Below are 20304 nucleotides of genomic sequence, written 5' to 3' on the forward strand. Positions count from 1 at the left end.
CATTTTTAAAATGAAATACTCCAATTATACATTGCTAATTTTTTTTTGTCTAGACTTGAAATTTCATTGTCACAGAATCTTCCTGGCAAAGAAACTCCCTCTACTTATGCAAATTGGCAATGGTTCATTCTTCATTATCTACCTACCCTCCCTACCTTTCTGATCTTCTTATACTACCATTATCCCCCAGATACTTTGTGACACAGTGAACACGGGCTTTTTGCTGTTCCTTAAACAAAATACTCCATCTCCTGACTCTGGGCATTTTCACTGGCTATATCCTGGACCTGAAATACTTTCCCTCTTCAGTTGTGCTCTTCCCTGGTTTCCTTCAAATTCCAGCTAAAACCCCATGTTCTACACAAAGGCTTTCCCAATCTCCCTTAATTCTGGTGTCTTTCCTTTGAAAGAATCAGATAATGTATCTTCCTATTATATCTCCACTTTATCCTGTATGTATCACAATTGTAAAATAGTTATCTTATCTTGTCATTACACTGTGAGTTCTTTGTAACTTGACAGACTTTGGAGTTTCTTTGTATCCCCAGTACTTAGGAGAGTGCCTAGCACATACATAATAGGCACTTAATAAATGTCTGTTGGCAGACTGACTAGAGTTTCCCTGGTCACTGAAAGATTAAGTAATTTTCCCAGGGTCACAAAGCTAGTGTCTATCAGAGTCAGAATTTGAACCCAGGTGTCCTGATTCTGAGTCTGGTCTAATATCTATTGCTTCACACTATGATTAAAAATAATATAGCCCACTTTGTCATTTTGGGAGCTTAAGACAAATTTATGAACATCATCTCATTAATTCTAGCAGCATTCTTGTGAGGCAGAATAAATGAGGCAGAAACATGCCAAGGAAAACATTTTGAATGAGCTAGGTCTTCACTTTTTTTAATGCATACTTAAAGTAAGGTTTTGGTTTGTCTCTGGAGAACAATAAAATAAGACTTAGAAAATAAGAACTTCAGAGATTAAAAGAGAAAATCAAGTACTGGCTGTCATTCATGAGGGAGCAAGTAAATTATTTAATCTAAATCTTTAAAGATTAAAAATAATGTATAACATGCTAAATTGAACTTAGCAGCAAAAAGAAGCAGTGTGCTTGATGTTCTTTTTTATTTTATATAGTTTTAAAAAACACAAATCAGTTTTTTTCTGATAGAATTGTCAACTGGAAATTTCAACTGACTCTTCCTCATTTCTCTAATAAAATGATAATAGAGATTCATAGTGATGAATATAGGGTACTGTAAGATTTTTAAATATTTTCTGAATCATAAAGGAAAAGATGAGATTATACTCAGGATACGTTTCATTTTAAATATCTTCTTGTCACAGAAGTTCTACTTTATTGGTGGACCTGGTTTTTAAAGGTTACAGTATCAAGAAGATTTTACCAAGCTAGAAAGTCCTTTTCCATCACAAAAAAATATATTTTTTGAAGATTATTTGATTATATTCTAATGCTTCAGAAACTGGTAATTTTTAAAGAATAAAAATGATAGCAACTTAACTTGTTTCCACTTCTGAGTACAATGCTTCTCAGTTGGCACTGAACATATTTAATACTATTTCTATGAACTTCTGCTCAGCATGTAAAAATATTCCTAATAACTGAATGTTCTAATTTAAAGAGGGAAAAAACTTTAAAAAACTCAAATGAAGCTAGACCTGATCACTGGATTGCCACTCTGGTGCAGTAACAACTAAGTCATGACCTGGAAACCCTAAACACTCATTAACACCCCCACACCACAATGATAACATAAGGGGAGGAACCCCAGAAGCAAACATGTAATACCACACCCTTGTAATATCAACTGGTGTTTGCAAAGGCTCCCCACCAGTTTTACCACAGCATCCACCAGATGTGTGTTTCAGTATAAGAGATTTTGTGATAAAAAAAAAAAGAAAGAAAAACATCTGGTGGATGCTGTGGTAAAACTGGTGGGGAGCCTTTGCAAACACCAGTTGATATTACAAGGGTGTGGTATTACATGTTTGCTTCTGGGGTTCCTCCCCTTATCTAGTATCTTCATCCTGTGTCTACCTGGACATAATTCTTTTCAGAGTTTGATCATCTGGGTCTGCTCCTCTTGACAGAACAGTACCTAATTGTCAAGGCAAATTCTCCCTAGAATACATGAATGGTTTTCATCTCTGCTATCAGGGTAATACTTAGTGAAGCTGCTTCTTCTTCCTCTTCTTCTTCTTCTTCTTCTTCTTCTTCTTCTTCTTCTTCCTCTTCCTCCTCCTGCCTCTCCCTCTCCCTCTCTTTCTCTCCCCCCTTTTTCTGTTTTCTGCTGATCCTAGTGTTTCTTACTGGCCAGAAAACACAGATGCTGTGGTCAATGGAGAAACAGTAAATAAAAAGAATTCCCCTCCTGACTTCTAGTGTGTCCTCTCAGAGAGGAACAGAATTCTTCCTTCACAAACCTGCTTCTTGCATAGATTCTGTCAAATCACACCTGGCAAGTTTGCTTTTAAAAACTACTAGAATGACCAAACTTCAGGCAGTAAATGGCAAATTACCTATCTAATTTTAATTACAGCAGGAAGAACTGTTTTTTACATGTTGTGGACCTTGTTTAACATACAAACACCATGAACAACTCAGCCTCTCCATCACCTAATCCCATTCTGTGGTTTCAATATCTGGACTGGTGAAGTATATGTAGGTGTGAAAATCAACTGGTCAAGAACAAATGACCCAGTCCTCATACTAATGACTCATATTTTAAATGACTGTTGCCCTTAGGTGCTATATCTTCCAACTAAGAAGATAAACTGTTTGTTGGCTTGGATGATTTTTCATTGTGGTAATTGGTTTACATAGATTAAACTTCCTTCAGGAATGGTGATAATTATTCTGGAGAGCAATTGAAAATTATGCCCAAAGGACTAAAAAACTGTGCAAATCCTTTGACCCAGAAATACCACTGCTAGGTTTGTATCCCAAAGAGACTTTTTTTTTAAAAAAAGGAATATATATATATATATATATATATATATATATATATGTATATATATATATGTGTGTGTGTGTGTATCTAATATGCACATATATACATACATATGCTTTTTGTGATGTCAATAAATTGAAGAGATGTCCATCAATTGAGTAATGGCTGAAAAAGTTGTGGCATGTAATTGTGATGGAATATTATTATGCCATAAGAAATGACAAGTAGGATGCTTTCAGAAAAACCTGGAAAAACTTATATAATCTGAATCAAAGTGAGGTGAGCAGAACCAGGAGAATATTGTACACAGGAATAGCAATATTGTGCTATGGTGAACTGTGAATGATTTAGTTATTCTCTGCAGTACAAAGTTCCTAGACAATTCAGGACTTATGATGCAAAATGCTGCTTCCTGAGAAAGAATTGATAGAGTCTGAATATAGATCAAAACATACTTATTTTAAATTTTACCTTTTGGGGTTTGGGGGAGGTTTTTTTTCTTTTGTAACATGTTTAATATGGAAATGTGTTTTGTAAGACTCTACATGTATATTTTATATCAAATTGCTTGCCTTCTCAATAGGGATAAAGGGAAAGAAAAAATTTTGGCACTCAAAATTCTAAAAATATGCTAAAAATCATTTTACATGCAATTTGAAAGATTAATATATAACATTTTAAAAGAGAAATGGTAATAGCTTGTTTAAATAAATGTTCATTTTATCCATTTCCTACTTATATAGCATCTGTGTAAATATCTTGTTTAAATAGGTCAAACTAAGTTGCCTCAATTGCATGCTGTTTTTTCATCCCTGCCTTTATATATATTATTGACAAAATGTTAAACAATAAAAAAAGTTAATCATGGATCCTTAACATTGAATCACTAAAGACAACTCTATAAGGCTTGTCATCTGACCAATTCTGAATTTATTTAAGCATCATTTAGTCCATATCTCTTCATTTCTTCTTGAGAACACAATTATTCTAATTAAGTAAAAAAAAAGAAAAAAATTATTAAAACTTAACATATGCAAGGATTGTTGTGCTAAGCACTAGAAATGCAAATAGTAAAATAATGGAGTTCAAAAGTTCATATTCTAATTGGAGACAAAAAAATATTAGGACGGTTCACCTGGAGGGTAAATAGTAAGGCCTGGAGGTCTCTTTGACCCTTCCATCTTATTGTAAAACCTATTGGTCTTTCATCTCACAGATGCTATAACCACTGCTACTGAAAATCCAGAAAAGAAAGCTTTTGTGTCCAAAGTCCTTTGTACTCTTAAATGCTTCAATAGCAGAAAATGATTTGATGTTTTAAGTGAAGATGACATTAAAGAATAGGCATCACCATTTGCTTTTCTACCATGCTTCAAGGATCATGGAAAACTTTCCATATCTGAAACCTTCCATATGTGTTATCTTTCTCATTAGAATGTGAGCTCTTTGTAAACAGGGACTGTTACTTTACTATTTGTAGTGCTTAATCAATGCTTTTTTCTTCCTTCCTTCCATGCTTTCTTCGATGGTAGCAGTCTCTAGGCTACATCTCCTAAGGGAATCATCTTCCCAGGATAATGGCTGTATGCATTGGGTTGGAAGCATTGTTATTCCCATGATTCTTGGGTTCAGGGTGCTGGGCTATTTCCATCAGAATCTGAGGGAAAATAGTTGTTGGAGTGGTAGTGGTAGTAGTTTGACTTGCCTGGAACAGGTTGTCACCTGTCTCTCCTCTAGGGTGTCTTTCAACTTCAACTTGAATAGACTTCCTGCTCTCTGGGTGGCAATTGGTGGAGATAGTTTCTTCACAGGAATTGTTTCCCTATTTGATGACTAGAAAGATTGTGACATCACTCCCTGGGTTCCTGTGCTTATCTATCTACTGGTAGTGGTTGGTCCTCAATTGTTGTTGATCAACAAGGAGAATTCGTTATCCACAATGATTTCTCCTCCCAGTGATGGCTGTAGGAGCTGGGCTGGTATCAGGTCTGATGGTTAGGAGAGCACTACTTTTCCCAAGACTCTTGAGTTCAAGATCCTGGGCTGTCTCCATCAGAATGGGGGCTGTTTTGACTTGCCTGGCACACATTGTTACTTCTTTTTCCTTTAGGATGTCTTCTTGCTTCAATAGATCAGTTTGCCTGCCCTGTTAGAGACAATTCTATGACCAATTTTTGTTATGATTTGAAACATTAATCCTATTTAGAGAATTTAATTAGCCAACATAAATAACACTTGGAATTTGAAATTGGAAGGGACTGCTGAAATTATTTCATCCCCATGATGCAGATGAATAAACTGAGAATTTAAAAAATTTGCCCTAGGTCATATAGGACATATATATGAATGATTAATAATAATAGCAATAAATTCACAAATTTTATATGTGTGTGTAAACATCATGTTGTCTGCCTTTTATTTTCTTTAGGTTTTTTTTTGCAAGGCAAATGGAGTTAAGTGGCTTGCCCAAGGCCACACAGCTAGGTAATTATTAATTGTCTGAGGCTGGATTTGATCTCAGGTACTCCTCCTGACTCCAGGGCCAGTGCTTTATCCACTGCACCACCTAGCCGCCCCTCTTGTCTTTTATTTTCAAAGAAGATCAATGACAGCATGCTATAAGTGATGTCTTGACTTCTGTGCAAATTGTATTGAAGTGAGACAGAATTATATAAAATCATAAGCAACACTCTCTCTTCCAAAGAAAATCAATGGACAAGACAAAAGTCAGGATGACGGGATATGCCAAGATGATCTTGGTACCTCCAATGTCTTACCGAGCTCAAAGTGTTCCACAGTGCTTGCTATAGTAACCTTCATGGTCATTATTCTCATCTGTCCATTGTGCTGGGTAGAGTCTTCATATGCTAGGGTAGGTATCCCTTTAGTTCATCAATGAGTTTAAAGCCTATCAGTAACCCTTAATCAGGTTAGGCCAGGGTATGACTGCTGCAAATTCTTGGAGTCACAGGTGAGAGTTGGGTGAAGATAAACACCAAAGGTGAGTGAGGAACCCTGAAAAGGGCTCAGCAAGCCCTCTCACCAGGGTTGCTATTCCTCCCTAAACAGTCTGCTTTAGGATTGTCCATTCCATGATTTTTATGAGTACTACATTCTTTTAAGAATAGACAAAAAATATCAAAAGTTGATTTTTCAAGTTATAGAAGATTGTATGTTCAGTCTGATAATGCTTAAAGTTTGTGGCAATATAGTATATATAGTTTTAAAATTTTTATTTATTTAAGGCAATGGATTAAGTGACTTGCCTAAGGTCACACAGCTAGGCAATTATTAAGTGTCTGAGGTCAGATTTGAACTCAAATCTACCTCATTCCAGGGCCAGTGTTCTGTCCAGTGCACCACCTAGCTACCCCCCCCATATATTTTTCAGAAGTAGAATATAAAGAAAAGAATAATTAATTATTGTTTTAACATAAAATATTGAGGGTATTAGGGTTCAGAGTAACAGTTCTTAACTATAAAACAGAAAAAGGTTAGCAATAGAAAAACAGTACCCTAATGCAAAAATCTAAATCAGTCAAATAACTTATTTGGCAAAGGAAAATTTATAGTGTTTGCTTCCCACCCCACCCCCCAGGTATATCTTTATTAATCCTGCTGAAGTACAGCTGCATAAGACTATAAATCATTTGTCTGGCTTAGGCAATGGTATTATTATTTTATAATACCATGTCAAAAAGCCCTAGAAGCTTTTAATGACACTGAATTTTCTATAATACCTAGTACTTTAAAAAAACAAACTTAGAAAATCATCCTGTTATTGACTGGAAAAGTTATTTGTCAACTATTTTGATAAGAGGAAATAAATATAATTAAATTAGAGTCTGATGGTTGAAAAGGATTTATTATTCACACAGCATAGCTTCAAGTCAACAAAATTCACATGATACAAGAAAGTAAATCTATTAATTATTCCAGAATTATTATTAATTCTACCCATTCTTTGTGAATAATTTTAAATATTTTATCTTTGATGAATTTTGTTCAATTATGCTTCTGGCTTATTTGACAAACAGAAACTCTTTTGAATGTTCCACTCCTCCATTTCCTAATTATATCCAAATGTTCTCATAGGGAAATACTGTCTCCCACAGTATTGGAATATTCTGCCAATAGAAACAGAATAGCAGGTGAACCCTAAATGAAAGGAAATTCTGATTTTTTGTCACTACTAAATTGTTATCCTTTGGGATAAAAAATTTTCATCCCATGGGAAAACAAGAGAAATTGAAACAAATAGAGACTAGGAATTTAGTTTGTTATTTACTGACTTTTGCATGAATGGAAAAGCAATTATTATAGGCCTAGTGTATGCTAAGTATAATGCTAGACAGTGGATAAACAAATATCAACAAGAGATAGTACCTGCCCTCAAGGAGTTTACTTGGTAATGAGGACGGTGAGAGCCAATAGTAAATTGTGATAAATAGGGAGCTAAGATGAGGGGAGGGATAGGCAGGGAACAGAGTTTCCATCTGGGGAGTCACAGAAATGGTGAGTGTAGATAGAGGAGAGTTGATACACCCTTTCCCGAAACAACCATGGTATTGGTTTGATTAATGTTCCCATAGCAAGAGGAAAAACAAGGAGTGGGGAAAGAGTTCTATGCCAGTACAGATTCCATGATGTGAGAGATATTTGAATGCGAAATATGATCTGGAAAAGACCAGATATGGTGAGGTAGGTGAGGTTATATTAACTCATCAACAGGACACCTCAGACAAAGGACAGGATTTCTGAAACTGAGGCAATTAACTGGTTCATAGATAGGGCATGGCCTCTAGAGGAATGGTCTCCAAACCTGTCTAAATTACATTCTCTTATGAATTAAAAAAAAAAAGACTGCGTATCAGGTCAATCCAGAGATTCTGATCAGGCCTGTAATACAATGAAACTTTCCTGGAATGTATACAATTCAAATAAAAATAAATTTATTTAATAATAAGCTCAAAAGTCTAAAAGGTTACAATCACTCATTCAAGTGAATGTTTCTCCCCCTCCTTCAATGCTGAGTCAGAAAGACACCCCATACAGAAATGGGAATTCTGCCAAACCTCAGGAACAGCAACTCGCCCTAGACTTGATGACAAGAAAGCCTTGTCACTGGTTCAAATCTCACCCCAGTCAAAGCCTAAGTACCTCCTCCTTACCCTATTGAAGGGAACCTAACCTAGGTAAGGACCTAGCCTTTGTGAAACAAATTCCATTGATCATTATAGTGCTGATGTTGGAGTCAGGTAAACCTGAATTCTATTCTGGTCTTACTAGATATTTGATCCTGGTCAAATCACTTAACTTGGCTGCCTAAATTTCCTAATCTCTAAAATGGAGTTAATACACCTATCTCCAAGGGTTGTGAAGATCCAATGAGATAACACTTATGAAGTGTTCTGTAAAATTTAAAGCACTGTGTAAATGCTAGCTATTAATAATAAATATGAGAATGATAAATTATACCTCTCGATAGTAAGATTCCCAAAATTTTCTAGGTAAACTGTTATCATTTGAATAACTATAAAGACATTACTAAACAAGTCTGACCTCAGGAGTCATGTGAGAAACCTAATAGAGGCAGTACTTGAGGAGAACCTAAAGATATATGGAAAAAATTCAAAATATCAAAACAGGTGTGTTATTGTTCAGTTTTCAGTCATGCCTGAGTCTTCATAATCCCATAGGGTTTTATTGGCAGATACTGAGTTGTTTGCCATTTTCTTCTCCAGTTCATTTTACAGATGAGTAAACTGAGGCAAAAAAGGTTAAAGACTCTCAGGGTAACAGAGCTAGCAAATAGCTAAGGTTAGATTTGAACTTAGATCTTCCTGACTCTAAACCACTTGACTGTCTCTAAAACTCTGCAAAAAAAAGAATTGCAATGAGGCTGATATCAGATCTTCCACAATGGGTTTCCCAAAATAAGGCATTGAGCACTAGGAACTCAGAACAAATAATACCTCCAATGCAGTTACTGAAACCTATTAAGGTCAGGATGACCTATAGCAAGGTAGCTAAGAAGTTATAAGTCTCTTATGTGTAATTTCATCAGGAACTGCACCAATGCTGAGGCAATCCACAATAACCCACTCAGTGGTTTTCAATCCATCAGTAAAAAGCTCTTAACTCCTGGGTGACAACATCAAATCTTTACCTTTTTAGAGAGCAGCATTAAGGCTCCCCATCACCTTTATCCAGGAACTCAGAATTTCCATTGAGTTGTGTAAGGGATCTCTCTTCCAATGAACTCAATTCCCTATAATTATGCAAAGACAGTTTCATCTCCCCATGTCATTAGAAACAAATTATTTCTCAACAATTTCAAACTGTTGCTTCCCTAAGCCCATCCTAGGGAAAAGGAAACCTGACAAAAAGGGGATTGGAATAAATAATAAAAAAATAAAAGGGATTGGAAATATTTTCCACAGAATTTTCAGTGGAAGGGAATGGAAATCTTAAGGTTAATGACTTTATGGAGGGGATAGAAAAAGGAAAGAGTGGGAGCAGGTAAACCAGGACTATATATATATTCAGGTATATATCAGATAATTCTACTTGGATACTGAATTCAAGAAACTTCTGTACCAGAAGAAGCTTCTACTACTCTTTCTAGAGTATATAGCTCCTACTATGGGCCAGATACTATGCTAAGCTCTCTACAAACATTATTATATGGCCCTCATGACAACCCTAAGTTGCAGTGCTATTATTATTCCTATTTTATAGTTGAGGATATTGATGCAAATAGAATAAATAACTTGCCTAAAGTCACACAGTTAGTGTCTGAGTCCAGGATTCAAAGTCAGGTCTTTCTGACTCCAGGCTCAGAGCTCTATCCACTGTAGCACCTTGTTGCTTCTATAAGCTGGGACTGTGAACCCTGATAACCTGATGTAAAATGACAAATTTATTATTTTTAGTCCATTACAACATTAATCAAAACTTTATACTTTACTCCCCTCCACATTCCCCACAAAAAGATGACATTTCAACATAAGGACCACCTTCCTGTTGCTCCCATAAGGCACTTCATCTCCTGACTACTTTTTCACTGATCATCTCCTATAGCTGCAATGCTCATTCTCCTTACTTTTACCTCTTAGATTCCCTGGCTTCCTTGAAGTCTCAGCTCAAATCCCACCTTCTTTAAGATACTTCAAGATTCTTTTCCTGTAATTTCAGACAAACCTGGAAAGACTTCTATGAACTGAAGCACAGTGAATTGAGCAGAACCCGAGAACATAGTACATAGTATCAGCAATACTGTGCGATGGTCAACTGTGAATGACTTAGTTACAGCATACATTGATCAAGACAATTCCAAAGGACTCATCATAAAAAATGCTATCTAGCTCCAGAAAAGAACTGATAAAGTCTGAATAGAAACTGAAGCATAATACTTTTAAAAATATAAAATTATTTTATTTTTTTGTTAGTTTTTTTTGTTTTGGTCTGTGTTTTGTTTCACATGAATAATATGGAAATATGTTTTCCAGGATTTCACTTGTATAATCTATTTCAAAATGCTTGCCTTCCTCAATAAGAGGGAAAGGGGGAAGGGAGAGAGTTTGGAACTCAAAATTTTTAAAAATCAAATATTAAAAATTGTTTTTATATGAAATTGGGTGAAAATATTTTAAGTGACCTTTCCTGGTCTCCCTCAATGAAAGTTATTTCCTTCTGAGATTCATTCCATTTACACTATATATGGATTGTATGTACATAGTTGTTTGCATGTACTCTCCCCAAGTAGAAAAAGAACTTCTGGCAGGAATTTTTTAGTAGCAGCACCTGAAAAATAATAATCAATTAATAAATATTTATTGACTTGACTTATCCCTTGTACATGATACTTCTTCTAACTTAATTCCATTATAATGGCCATTCCCCCATACAAGGAAAATTTTCCCTTGGCTTCCCTGACCCCTTTTAAGGCTCAGCTCAAAGACCTCAAAGAGGTCTTCCAACATACCTCCACTACTGGATCTTTCCTCTTACCTTCCTTTTATATCATGGAGTATAATTTGTATTATAAATAAGATGTCTCTAAATATGTAATGTATATTGTATATTTTACACAATAAATTTATAGCATTATAGATTAAAGACTGTCATTAAAACAATCTTTGCTCTTGCCCTAAGGGAATTCATCCTAAGAGGTCCTCATGTCTATACTAAGACTTGTGTAGCTCAGGATTACCAATGAAGAAGGAATATCCTAATGTATTACTATATTAATATATGTCATGAAACAAATACACATTAAAATGAAAAAGATGAGATAAATTTAAATAAATAATATTTCTATATTTCATTGCTAGATTACAATTCTGAAATAAATATTTTAGTGAGAGTCACATAACTGAATATTCTTTAATTAATTTTAAATATTACTATGTCCTGAATAGGACTGAATTATAATTAATGATTATTAGTAATTATCCCAAGCAGGTGAGTTTGTTTTTTGTAGTTGCTTTTCTTTTTTGGAAAGATACAAGAAAATAAAAGGTTATAAGAGTGAGTAAATATAAAAGCTTTTCAGTAGGAGTCATGTTTTTCTTTATGTAGATATTAATCATACAAAGGCAAAAACAACAAGCAAAAGTGAATTTCAACTAAGCAGGAAACTTTCAGAATAATCCTTTCTTCTTTCTTTAAGTAGTTATTCATGAATGGTTTGTCTCAATATCTTATGCATGCTTGGATATTTTAGTTGTGGGTTTGTTTTTTTTTTTTGGTGAATTAGAGGAACAGCAAGAAAGTTATTTGGCTATATCTTAAACTGCAGGAAAGGAATAATATTTAATGAAAATAGAAAAATAGGTTGGGACCAGGTCATGAAGAGGATTCATTTTAAAAAAAAAAAAAGGTGCTTATTTCTGATCCTTCAGTCAATAGGTAGCCAGTGGAATGTACTAGGAGGGTGTAGGATTTGTATGACGTCATCTGACCTATTGTTTAGGCACAGGGGTGAAGATTTTGTCAGGTGTTGATCATGAAGAGAGTAGAGAAGACAGATGGAGTAAGGAGTCAAGTTGTGGATCTACTGAAAAAAATTCAGGTGAGAGGCATTGAGAAGCTGAATTTCTTATGTCTATCAGCTGTGAATAGAGAGAAGAGAATTGCAGAAGCAATCAGGAAAGGCTTTGTATAAGAAGTGGCATTTGAACTGAGCCTTGAAGGAAGCTAAAAATTCTAAGAAGCAGAGGTAAAAAGGGAATAATACTTTGCAGATTTGTGGGAGAGACTATGTTACAGCACAGACATGGGAAATAGAAATATGTGTGTGTGTGGAACAAGAAGACCCATTTAATTGGAGTGTAGAGTATAGGAAGGGGAATGATGTTTGTGAAGCACTTTAAATGCCAAACAAGAGTTTGTATTTGATCCTAGAGGAGATAAGAAGTTGGTGGAATTTATTGATAGGGAATATTACATGGTCTGATTCATTTTGGCAGATGTTCGAAAGTTATGGATGGAGTGGATGTATTGGAATGAAGAAACAATGCAGGGAGATCAATGAGGCTGTTGCAGTAATTTGGGTGAGATACTGTGAAATGACAAATGTGTAAAAGAATTATAGGGGGAGAATACATAAAAACTGACAACTGATTGTATAGATGGGATGCAAGAGGGTAGAGGATGATTCTAAGCTTGTGAATAAGAATATATGAAGAAAAACAGTAATTGAATTACAGAGAATTAGATTTTAACTTACTATAAGGATAAGCTTTTTTTAATAATTAGAGGGCTAAAACAAAATGAGTTATTTTGAAATATCTCTCAAATTTTCAAGAGATTAAATGACTACTCAAGAGAAGCATTATAAGTGGTATTCCTACATGGGCTGAGAAGTTGAACTGAACAACTCTAAGTCTCTTCTACCTTCTACCTTTTTCATTTAACTTAAATTAAATGAAAGACTATGAAAAATCTTTCATTTGAGATTCTATGAAAATTAGCCTAGCTTCCATAGATGATCAAAAAGGAAAAAGTATATCTAAAATATAAACTCAAAATGCAACAGGCCAGCATTTTAAAATAAGATTGTTTCAGATAGACCCAGTATGTTTTGTAGTACCTTTGTAGCCAAGAAGACCTGGCTTCAAGTCTCTCTTCTGATAGATAATGACTGGGCAAGTCACTTAACTTTGCCACATTCTAGGCAAGTCTATAAGACTGAGCTGCAGAGAATATACTGACTTATATTGACTGAGGGAGTTTCCTTGCTCGGAAGTTCCTTCAATTAAATCATTTTTCAGTCATGTCCAGCTCTTTTTGACCTCATCTGGGGTTTACTTGGCAATGATATTGAAGTAGTTTGCATTTTCTTCTCCAGATTATTTTACAGATGAGTAAATTGAGACAAATAGGGTTAATTGACTCTCAGAGGGTCACACAGTTGGCCAGATTCAAACTCTGGGAGATAGGTCTTCTGAACTCCAAGTCTGGCACTCTATCCATTATACTACCTTAAAATCATTGAAATCAGAGCTAATCCTATCTTCTTATTGCATCATTAATATTTTGAATTTATACTAAATGTTTCAAGAATCAAGTTGAACGATAGAATCCATAGATACCTTGGGAATCTAGCTACTTATATCTAATTCATATTAACAGTCAAAATATTCCATTTCTTTTTAATCATATTTCCCTAAAAATAACTCCTATTGATAACACTGTAGTGAGGAGTTGAAAAATCTGACATGAATTATTACTCTTGTCAACTCTTGATGTTAATGCCCTCAGGCATCCCAAGTTCAATTTTTATTGTTCAACTTGTTTCCTAGGTTCCTTAGTTTAGGAAGAACTATAAGCTGGAAAACATCAAAGGGTGTCAACTACAATGGGGTCTTGACTGGAGTCCACATCACTTGATGAATATTAGGAAGAACTCTGGAAGGTTTAACCTGAAAAGCAGAGGTCTCCGGAGAGATACCATAGTTTCATTTAAGTATTGAAAGTGCTGTCATGTAAAATAGAAATTAGGTTTGTTCTATTTGACCAGGGGGCAGCAATAAGAGCAATGAGTAGATATAACCTTAGGTTTGCTGAGGATGAAAAGTTCAGTGTAGAATTTGATACCCAAATGAACATAACACATATATAGTGTTCATTGCAAATTTGGAAAAAGTTGAGTATTGGGAGAAATACATATGAAACATAGGAAAGCCTAATTCAGGAAAAAAAAGGAATAAGGAAGGCCAAGTATTTGTTGATTGTATCATGAAGCTTTTCTTGGGGGGGGGGAGGTGAAGGGATAAGGTTTTGGACCAAGGCAAATGTCAAATATTGCAGAAAACAAAACTAATCATAGTGGATTCTATTATCACATACCAGGAAATGCTTCCCTAATACTAATATGGGAGTTAAATCTGAATCTACTATGTGTAAAAGTCAGATAATTAATTTATCAAAGTTGAAATCCGTTATTAAAAAGCAAAAGAATAAGAAAAAATGGTATAATGTACAGTTGTAAACTCAATCTTAAATTTTTTAAACAGGCAATTGACTACCAAAAATGGGAAGGAAACAGATGATTGGCACTACCTATAATTTATTCATTACTTAACTAATGGAAATTAATTGCTACAATGAAGCAACCAAGAATACCTAAGTAAGCACATCTCCATCTTGCTAAATAGAGAGCATGGAAGCCAAAGTTAACATGGAGTTCAAGTTGAAGGGAGATTTTCTGTGGGTGGTGATATCCTGATGCTCCTTTTTGTGGATGATATTGTACAAATTATATTAAAGCCTCAGAATATTACAGAGCCTCCTGGAGGAGATGTGTGATTAAGTAAATGATTTTGGCCTGACCTTCCACTTGGAAAGACCAAGTTAATGAAGAGCATGTGTTGCATAGATTACTATGTGTAATTGAATGGCTACCCTATAGAAATTGTTCATCAGCATGGATGTACACCTGGCTAGACAATAGAGATGGACAACGAATTAAGGCCAGAGTTGAATAAGAAGACAGCCAGTTTGGTTGCTTGCAGGAAAACAAAAAGCTCCTTCAACAGCTCAAGTTGCCCAAAGACTCATATTTTTTTATATGAATAATGGTGTGGCTATATGGTAATGAGAGATGGAATTCAAGTTTATGGAAAAAAGTAAAAGAATATCACACAAAGGACAGTGGAAAAGCAAATGGTTATGTGTGGAGACTATAATATATAATTAAAAACTTCAAAAAACAGGAATTAAAGATGTCTTCAAGAAATGCTAGGAAAAAAGGTCAGGCCATCATGTAACAAGGGTGAAGACTGATGGAGCTATAAGTAAAGTGTTCCATTGGTACCCACATGATGACAGGAGAAAATCCTGTAGGACTTGGGATATATTCCACTCTTAACTAGTGGGGAAAACAGGACAAAAGCCATAAGATGGACAAACATGAATAGGATGTAACTTGAATGGCTGGAGTGAACTTCCAAACTGATCATGGATCCATTTGAGTCTGGAAAAATTTATTAATTGGAGTTATCCAAAAGTGGATAGTGACCTTTTCTTTAGAAATGTTTCTGGCAGAGGATGGATGACCTCTTGTTGGATAGATTACAGTGAGGATTCCTTTTGGGTAAATAAATTGGATAAAACAGCTGTCTTGACTAAAATTCTTGATTCTATGACTCTGAATCTTGTACATTGTCACATCTCAGAATCAGGGGATTTCTTCCACTCAGGGTCAGCCTGCCTTTATACTATAATTCAAAATCTACATCACTTAAGAATTGGCTTTGAGGCACTACCCATTTTTGTCCTATGCTGCCCTAAGCCTGGGTGAATTTAGCATTCCTGTGTTGTGACTTTTCCTTTGGCTTGTTTCTGACTGTCTAATTGGCCTGATGTCTGGTATATTTGTGTTGACTCTTGTAGCAGGTATCTAGACTTCATGATATCAGCCAGAGTCCTCTGCTTTCCTGCCCTAGTTTAAAGTGGCTCTAGTGAAATGACTACAAAAAAAGGTCATTCTTCTGGGAGAACATAAAAGCTCTTTGGTTCAAGCTTTTAAATAGGCACAATCATTTGAGTTATACTGGAGGGCACACACACTTATTCTGCAGGCAACTGCATTTCAAAAGCACGATCATTTTCTTACTTTCAAGTGTCTCCTTCGAATCTAACATCTGTGTTAGATTATTTTTCCAGCAGTCATTTGCATTTCTCCAAGATGAATCATATTTGTTATTTTCTGCTCCTGTTTCTCACCTTCAGATCCTTTTGTATTAGTTCTGCAACCCATTACTGATATTCACACCACCTCAGTTTAAAACCATCAGCAAATTTCATCCAAAAGAGCAGTGCTACCTTTTACAAACCATTAAAACAAGTATGTAATAAGACCAGGCCTCACACTAGACCTGTTACACTTCTATCACTCCTCCAAACAGAGGAAAATGTCCAGAAAAAGCACCATTTCCTCAATGAGGGACTTATTTTAAAAATTCTAGTTTTCAAGACGGAATTCCCTAGTAAGAGGAAGTGCTTGAAATCGTGGAGTTTTAGAACGCCAGATCTGCTAGCATTGGGTGGGAAACCCCAGAACAGAGTAGGGCTTTTGTACCTCCGAGGCCATGTATCAGTGTACAGCTGAGATTTCTGGAGGGTGGGTGTGGGAGGCAAAGGTGGTGGAGTCCCTCTGAAAACCGATCCTGAGCACTCAGACAAATGAGTGAGGTTTACAGGAGCCCCTCACACTTTCCAGACTTCAGTGGGCCAATAAGCGACCGGCCTGGATCTCTTCCACCCCCATCCCCCATCCCTTTTCAGGACTATACTTTTAAGAACCTGGAGAGAAGAGGCACTAAAAGCAACTCAAGTCGGCAATCGCAAGACGTGCAACCATTTTCAAGCAGCGCTCCCACGGATCCCAGGGCGTGGGTATCTGTGCATGCGTGGGTATGCATGCCTGAGTGGATGGCTGGGAGTTTGAGAGCGAGAACAGAACAGAACCGAACCGTCCCCACCATCTGCACGGGCAGGAGCCGGAGGGGAAGGTATGTGCGGAGGTGGGTGGGTCGCTGCAAGCGGTGTTCCCTTATTGGCTGGCTGCCGGACTCCCCCTCTGGGAAGGCTGAGTGAAGCTGAGCGGGTGGAGACAGCCGAGCACTGGTGCAGCTGGTCCTACTCTGGTTCTCCCGATCCTGCGCCGGGGACATTGTTCCTCAGCCTGGTCCATTCCCCGACTCGGGAGCAGAAGAGCAGCTGCCGGAGCAGCAGCACCGGAGCAGTGGGGGAGGAGGAAGCAGTGGGGAGGAGGAGGGGGAGGTGGCCGAGGGATTCTCGTTCTCTCCCTTTTTCTCTCTGTCCCTCCTTCTCCCCCTCCCCACCCTCTTTTCCCTCTAGTCTCTGCGCTCCCCGAGCCTATGGTTGGCTTCCGAAAGCAACTCCGGAGGATTCCGGAGACTTCCCCCGCACCCGGCTCCCTCCACAGCTGCAGAGTTTGGGGGTAAGTGGCCCCCCCACCCCCCCACCCGAGCTGTTTGTTTTGCTTTGGTTGCTCGGCTTGCTTGATTCTCCCGGGCAGCGCCTCCAGGGGACGTGGGAAGGCCCAGGCTTCTCGGAAACTAGGCTCTGGGAAGTGGGGTCAGGTTAGGGTTGGTGGAGAAAGCTTCCTCTACCTACCCCCCCCCCCCCCCGAGATCTGCCCTCCTCCGCCTGAGTCCAGGCTGGCCGGCTGGGGCTGTGTCGGAAACAGGTGGATCGGGGCCGGGGCGTGCCGAGGTGCCTGGGAGCTGGGACTGGACTCCGGTGGGGACCCCCCCAGGTTCCTGGAGGGAGGAGGCTGGCCTGTCCTCCCTCCGTGCGTGCTTGCGGGGCTGCATTGTGTGGGGCGATGGATGTGAGTCGGGAGCCAGCCCGGGCTGCCTCGCCTGCTGGCAGCTGCACGTCCTAGTTGACCCGGTAACGGAGGGGAAGGCATTGTGGAATGTGCAGCCGCTGGAAATTGCCTTCCCAGGATCTAGGTTAAATGGTGTTGCAGGGGAGGGAAGGTATACGGGAGGAGGGAGCAGAAGGTGACCACCGAGGCAGAAACTCGGCTACAAACAGCAGCTTCCTTAAGCTGCTTTTGCCCCCAAACACGCTTCTTCTTTGAGGGGGCGCATTCCGCCCTCTACTCCGTTTCATTCTTAGGCAGAGAATGGAGGAGACTGTTGTGTGTGTGTGTGTGTGTGTGTGTGTGTGTGTGTGTGTGTGTTGAGAGAAAGGAAAGGAGGAAGCTAGGTTGGGTCCAGTTCTGTCTGTGAGCTGATCTAGGAAGATAAAACCCGTTTAAACATGAATATTTAGATTCCCTGTGTACATAGCCACACACAGCAGGGATAGGCTCAGGACCAGATGTAAATCTTACCCCCCCCCCCAAAATAATCTATGCTTACACAAAGGCGGTTTTTCCTCCCTAGAAGCAAGGTACAAATGTTGCCCTGATACAGCTTGCTAAGCATTACTAGTGTGTGATCGTAAAGAGGCTAATCGGGCAATCTTATTCTTTTGTATTTTTATAAGGCTGGAAGAATAATGCATGAGGTGTCCACGGAGTCTTGAAGACATGGTGATGGTTTGGGAAGTGGAACTGAAGTCGGTGGGGCTTTGGTGAGGACTGACAGCTTATCATGACGGTGTTCAGGCAAGAGAACCTGGATGATTACTATGACACAGGGGAGGAGCTTGGCAGGTACAGTAGGCAGTGGGACTCCTATTTCTCTGTTGTGGGGATGAGTAATACTGGGGGGCCTTGGGGTTGGGAATGTGTGAGGCAGCTAATATAAACCTCCCTAGTTGACTGAGGTTTCTCTAACAGCAGGTCTTCCCCTGTCCCTTCTAAAAGGAGTAGTTGTTAGAAAAGAGATTTACCAGGTTTTTTTTTTTTTTAAGACTGTTTGGGTTTAAAGATAAGTGGTCCAGTCCGAAGGAATCTATCTACTACACGCCCACACAGAAATTCATTGTTACCTTTTGATGTAAAATGTCAGTCCAGGCAAGTGCCCATCTAATTCCCAGTTTTAACACTATCATGTTTTGCCCATCTGAGAAGTTAGGAAAGGGTCTGAGAATATTATTGCAAGTGGAGAATGATTTAAAGAAACTGGTATTAAGTATGGCAAAAATAATAAATTTGTGTTAAATAATACACAGTATTAAATCTAATTGAATTTTTAAATGTTTAATTTTATTCAGAGATTGAACTTTTGATTACAAGAGCTGGGGATTCTCAATGTAAAAATCTTTCTGGTTCAATTTTAAAATTGCTTTCTTTTTAGGCATTTGTGTACTGGTATTTTTTTGAAGTTGTTAAATCACCATCTGCGTAGAAATAAGAGATGCAAACATCTGTTGATGGAGTTCTTTGATTTTTTTTAACTTCAAAGTAATTTGAAAATTTAGTTGTCGTGGTATTTTTTTATTTGTCTGATTCACACCACTTTGTTTTAGGAAATCTTTTAAAAACCCAATATATTCTATCTTTTCATTTATAGCAGTTTCGATTTTGATTATGAGGACTGTGATTCTTAATGTAAAATCTCTCTGTTCAGTTATTTTTATTGAATTTATAAGAATTTGTGTATAGTTATTTTTCTTTAATTTGTCAAAACACAAGTCTTAGCAGGGGGTTCCTTTTTACCTTTCCCTTGGTAGATGACTATCCTTTATTGCTTAAACTTTAGGGCATATTTTATCTCATTTGATCCTCATAGCTACCCTGAGAGGTAGGTTCTATTTATTATTTTCATTTTACAGATGAGAAAGTTAAGCCACAGTAAGCTCAAATGCTTAAATTGCCCAGAGTCACAAAACTAGTGGTGGATGAGGCAGGATTTGAAGTCTTCTAACTCCAAATCCACTGCATCATTCCTTGCTATCATGCATTTGGCAGAAAATCTTTCAAACTTCAAAATGAAGTTAAAATGTAGTGCCAATGGGTGTATGTGTGTGATGAGTAAAGTAGATGGAAAGATCCAGAACCCTCCCCCCCAAAAGGTTATGTATTCATTAATGTGTATAATTATATATTTATTCATATCCAATTCGTATCACCCAAAGTGAGTTCCCTTTGTCTTCTATAAGAGAATTGTAACCATACCTAGTCTAGACTGCTTCAATATAATTTCCCAAGTTTATCTTTGATTAAAAAAAAGAAAAGGAAAACCAGTCTATAACCATTGATGACAGCATGATCTGAAAGTAATTTTTAAAAATTTTGTAGGAATGTAATGTGACTGACATTTATTAAGATACTTCTATGTGTTTCTGAAGGCATGTTCATAATTGCTGTAAAAATCTGGAGATTTAGGTATTGCTATTGGAG

The 20304-nt window shown here is 37.4% G+C and overlaps 1 protein-coding gene across 2 annotated transcripts in view; it reads left to right on the top strand.

Annotated features, from left to right (window-relative positions):
- Positions 1 to 16767: 16767 nt before the first annotated feature.
- DAPK1 (death associated protein kinase 1) overlaps positions 16768 to 20304 on the top strand; it is a 241603-nt gene continuing 238066 nt past the window's right edge. Inside the window, exons 1-3 of one of the 2 annotated variants that reach the window (XM_074207911.1) lie at positions 16768 to 16993; positions 17343 to 17445; positions 18504 to 18672. In XM_074207911.1, the coding sequence (XP_074064012.1) occupies positions 18611 to 18672 (62 nt within the window). In that variant the 5' untranslated portion in view covers positions 16768 to 16993; positions 17343 to 17445; positions 18504 to 18610. Of the gene's footprint in view, positions 16994 to 17060; positions 17446 to 18503; positions 18673 to 20304 lie in introns of those variants that run through there. The other variant, XM_074207910.1, reaches the window with a different exon arrangement.

The sequence above is a fragment of the Macrotis lagotis genome, chromosome X (genome assembly GCF_037893015.1).
Source record: "Macrotis lagotis isolate mMagLag1 chromosome X, bilby.v1.9.chrom.fasta, whole genome shotgun sequence".
NCBI classification, from domain to species: domain Eukaryota; kingdom Metazoa; phylum Chordata; class Mammalia; order Peramelemorphia; family Peramelidae; genus Macrotis; species Macrotis lagotis.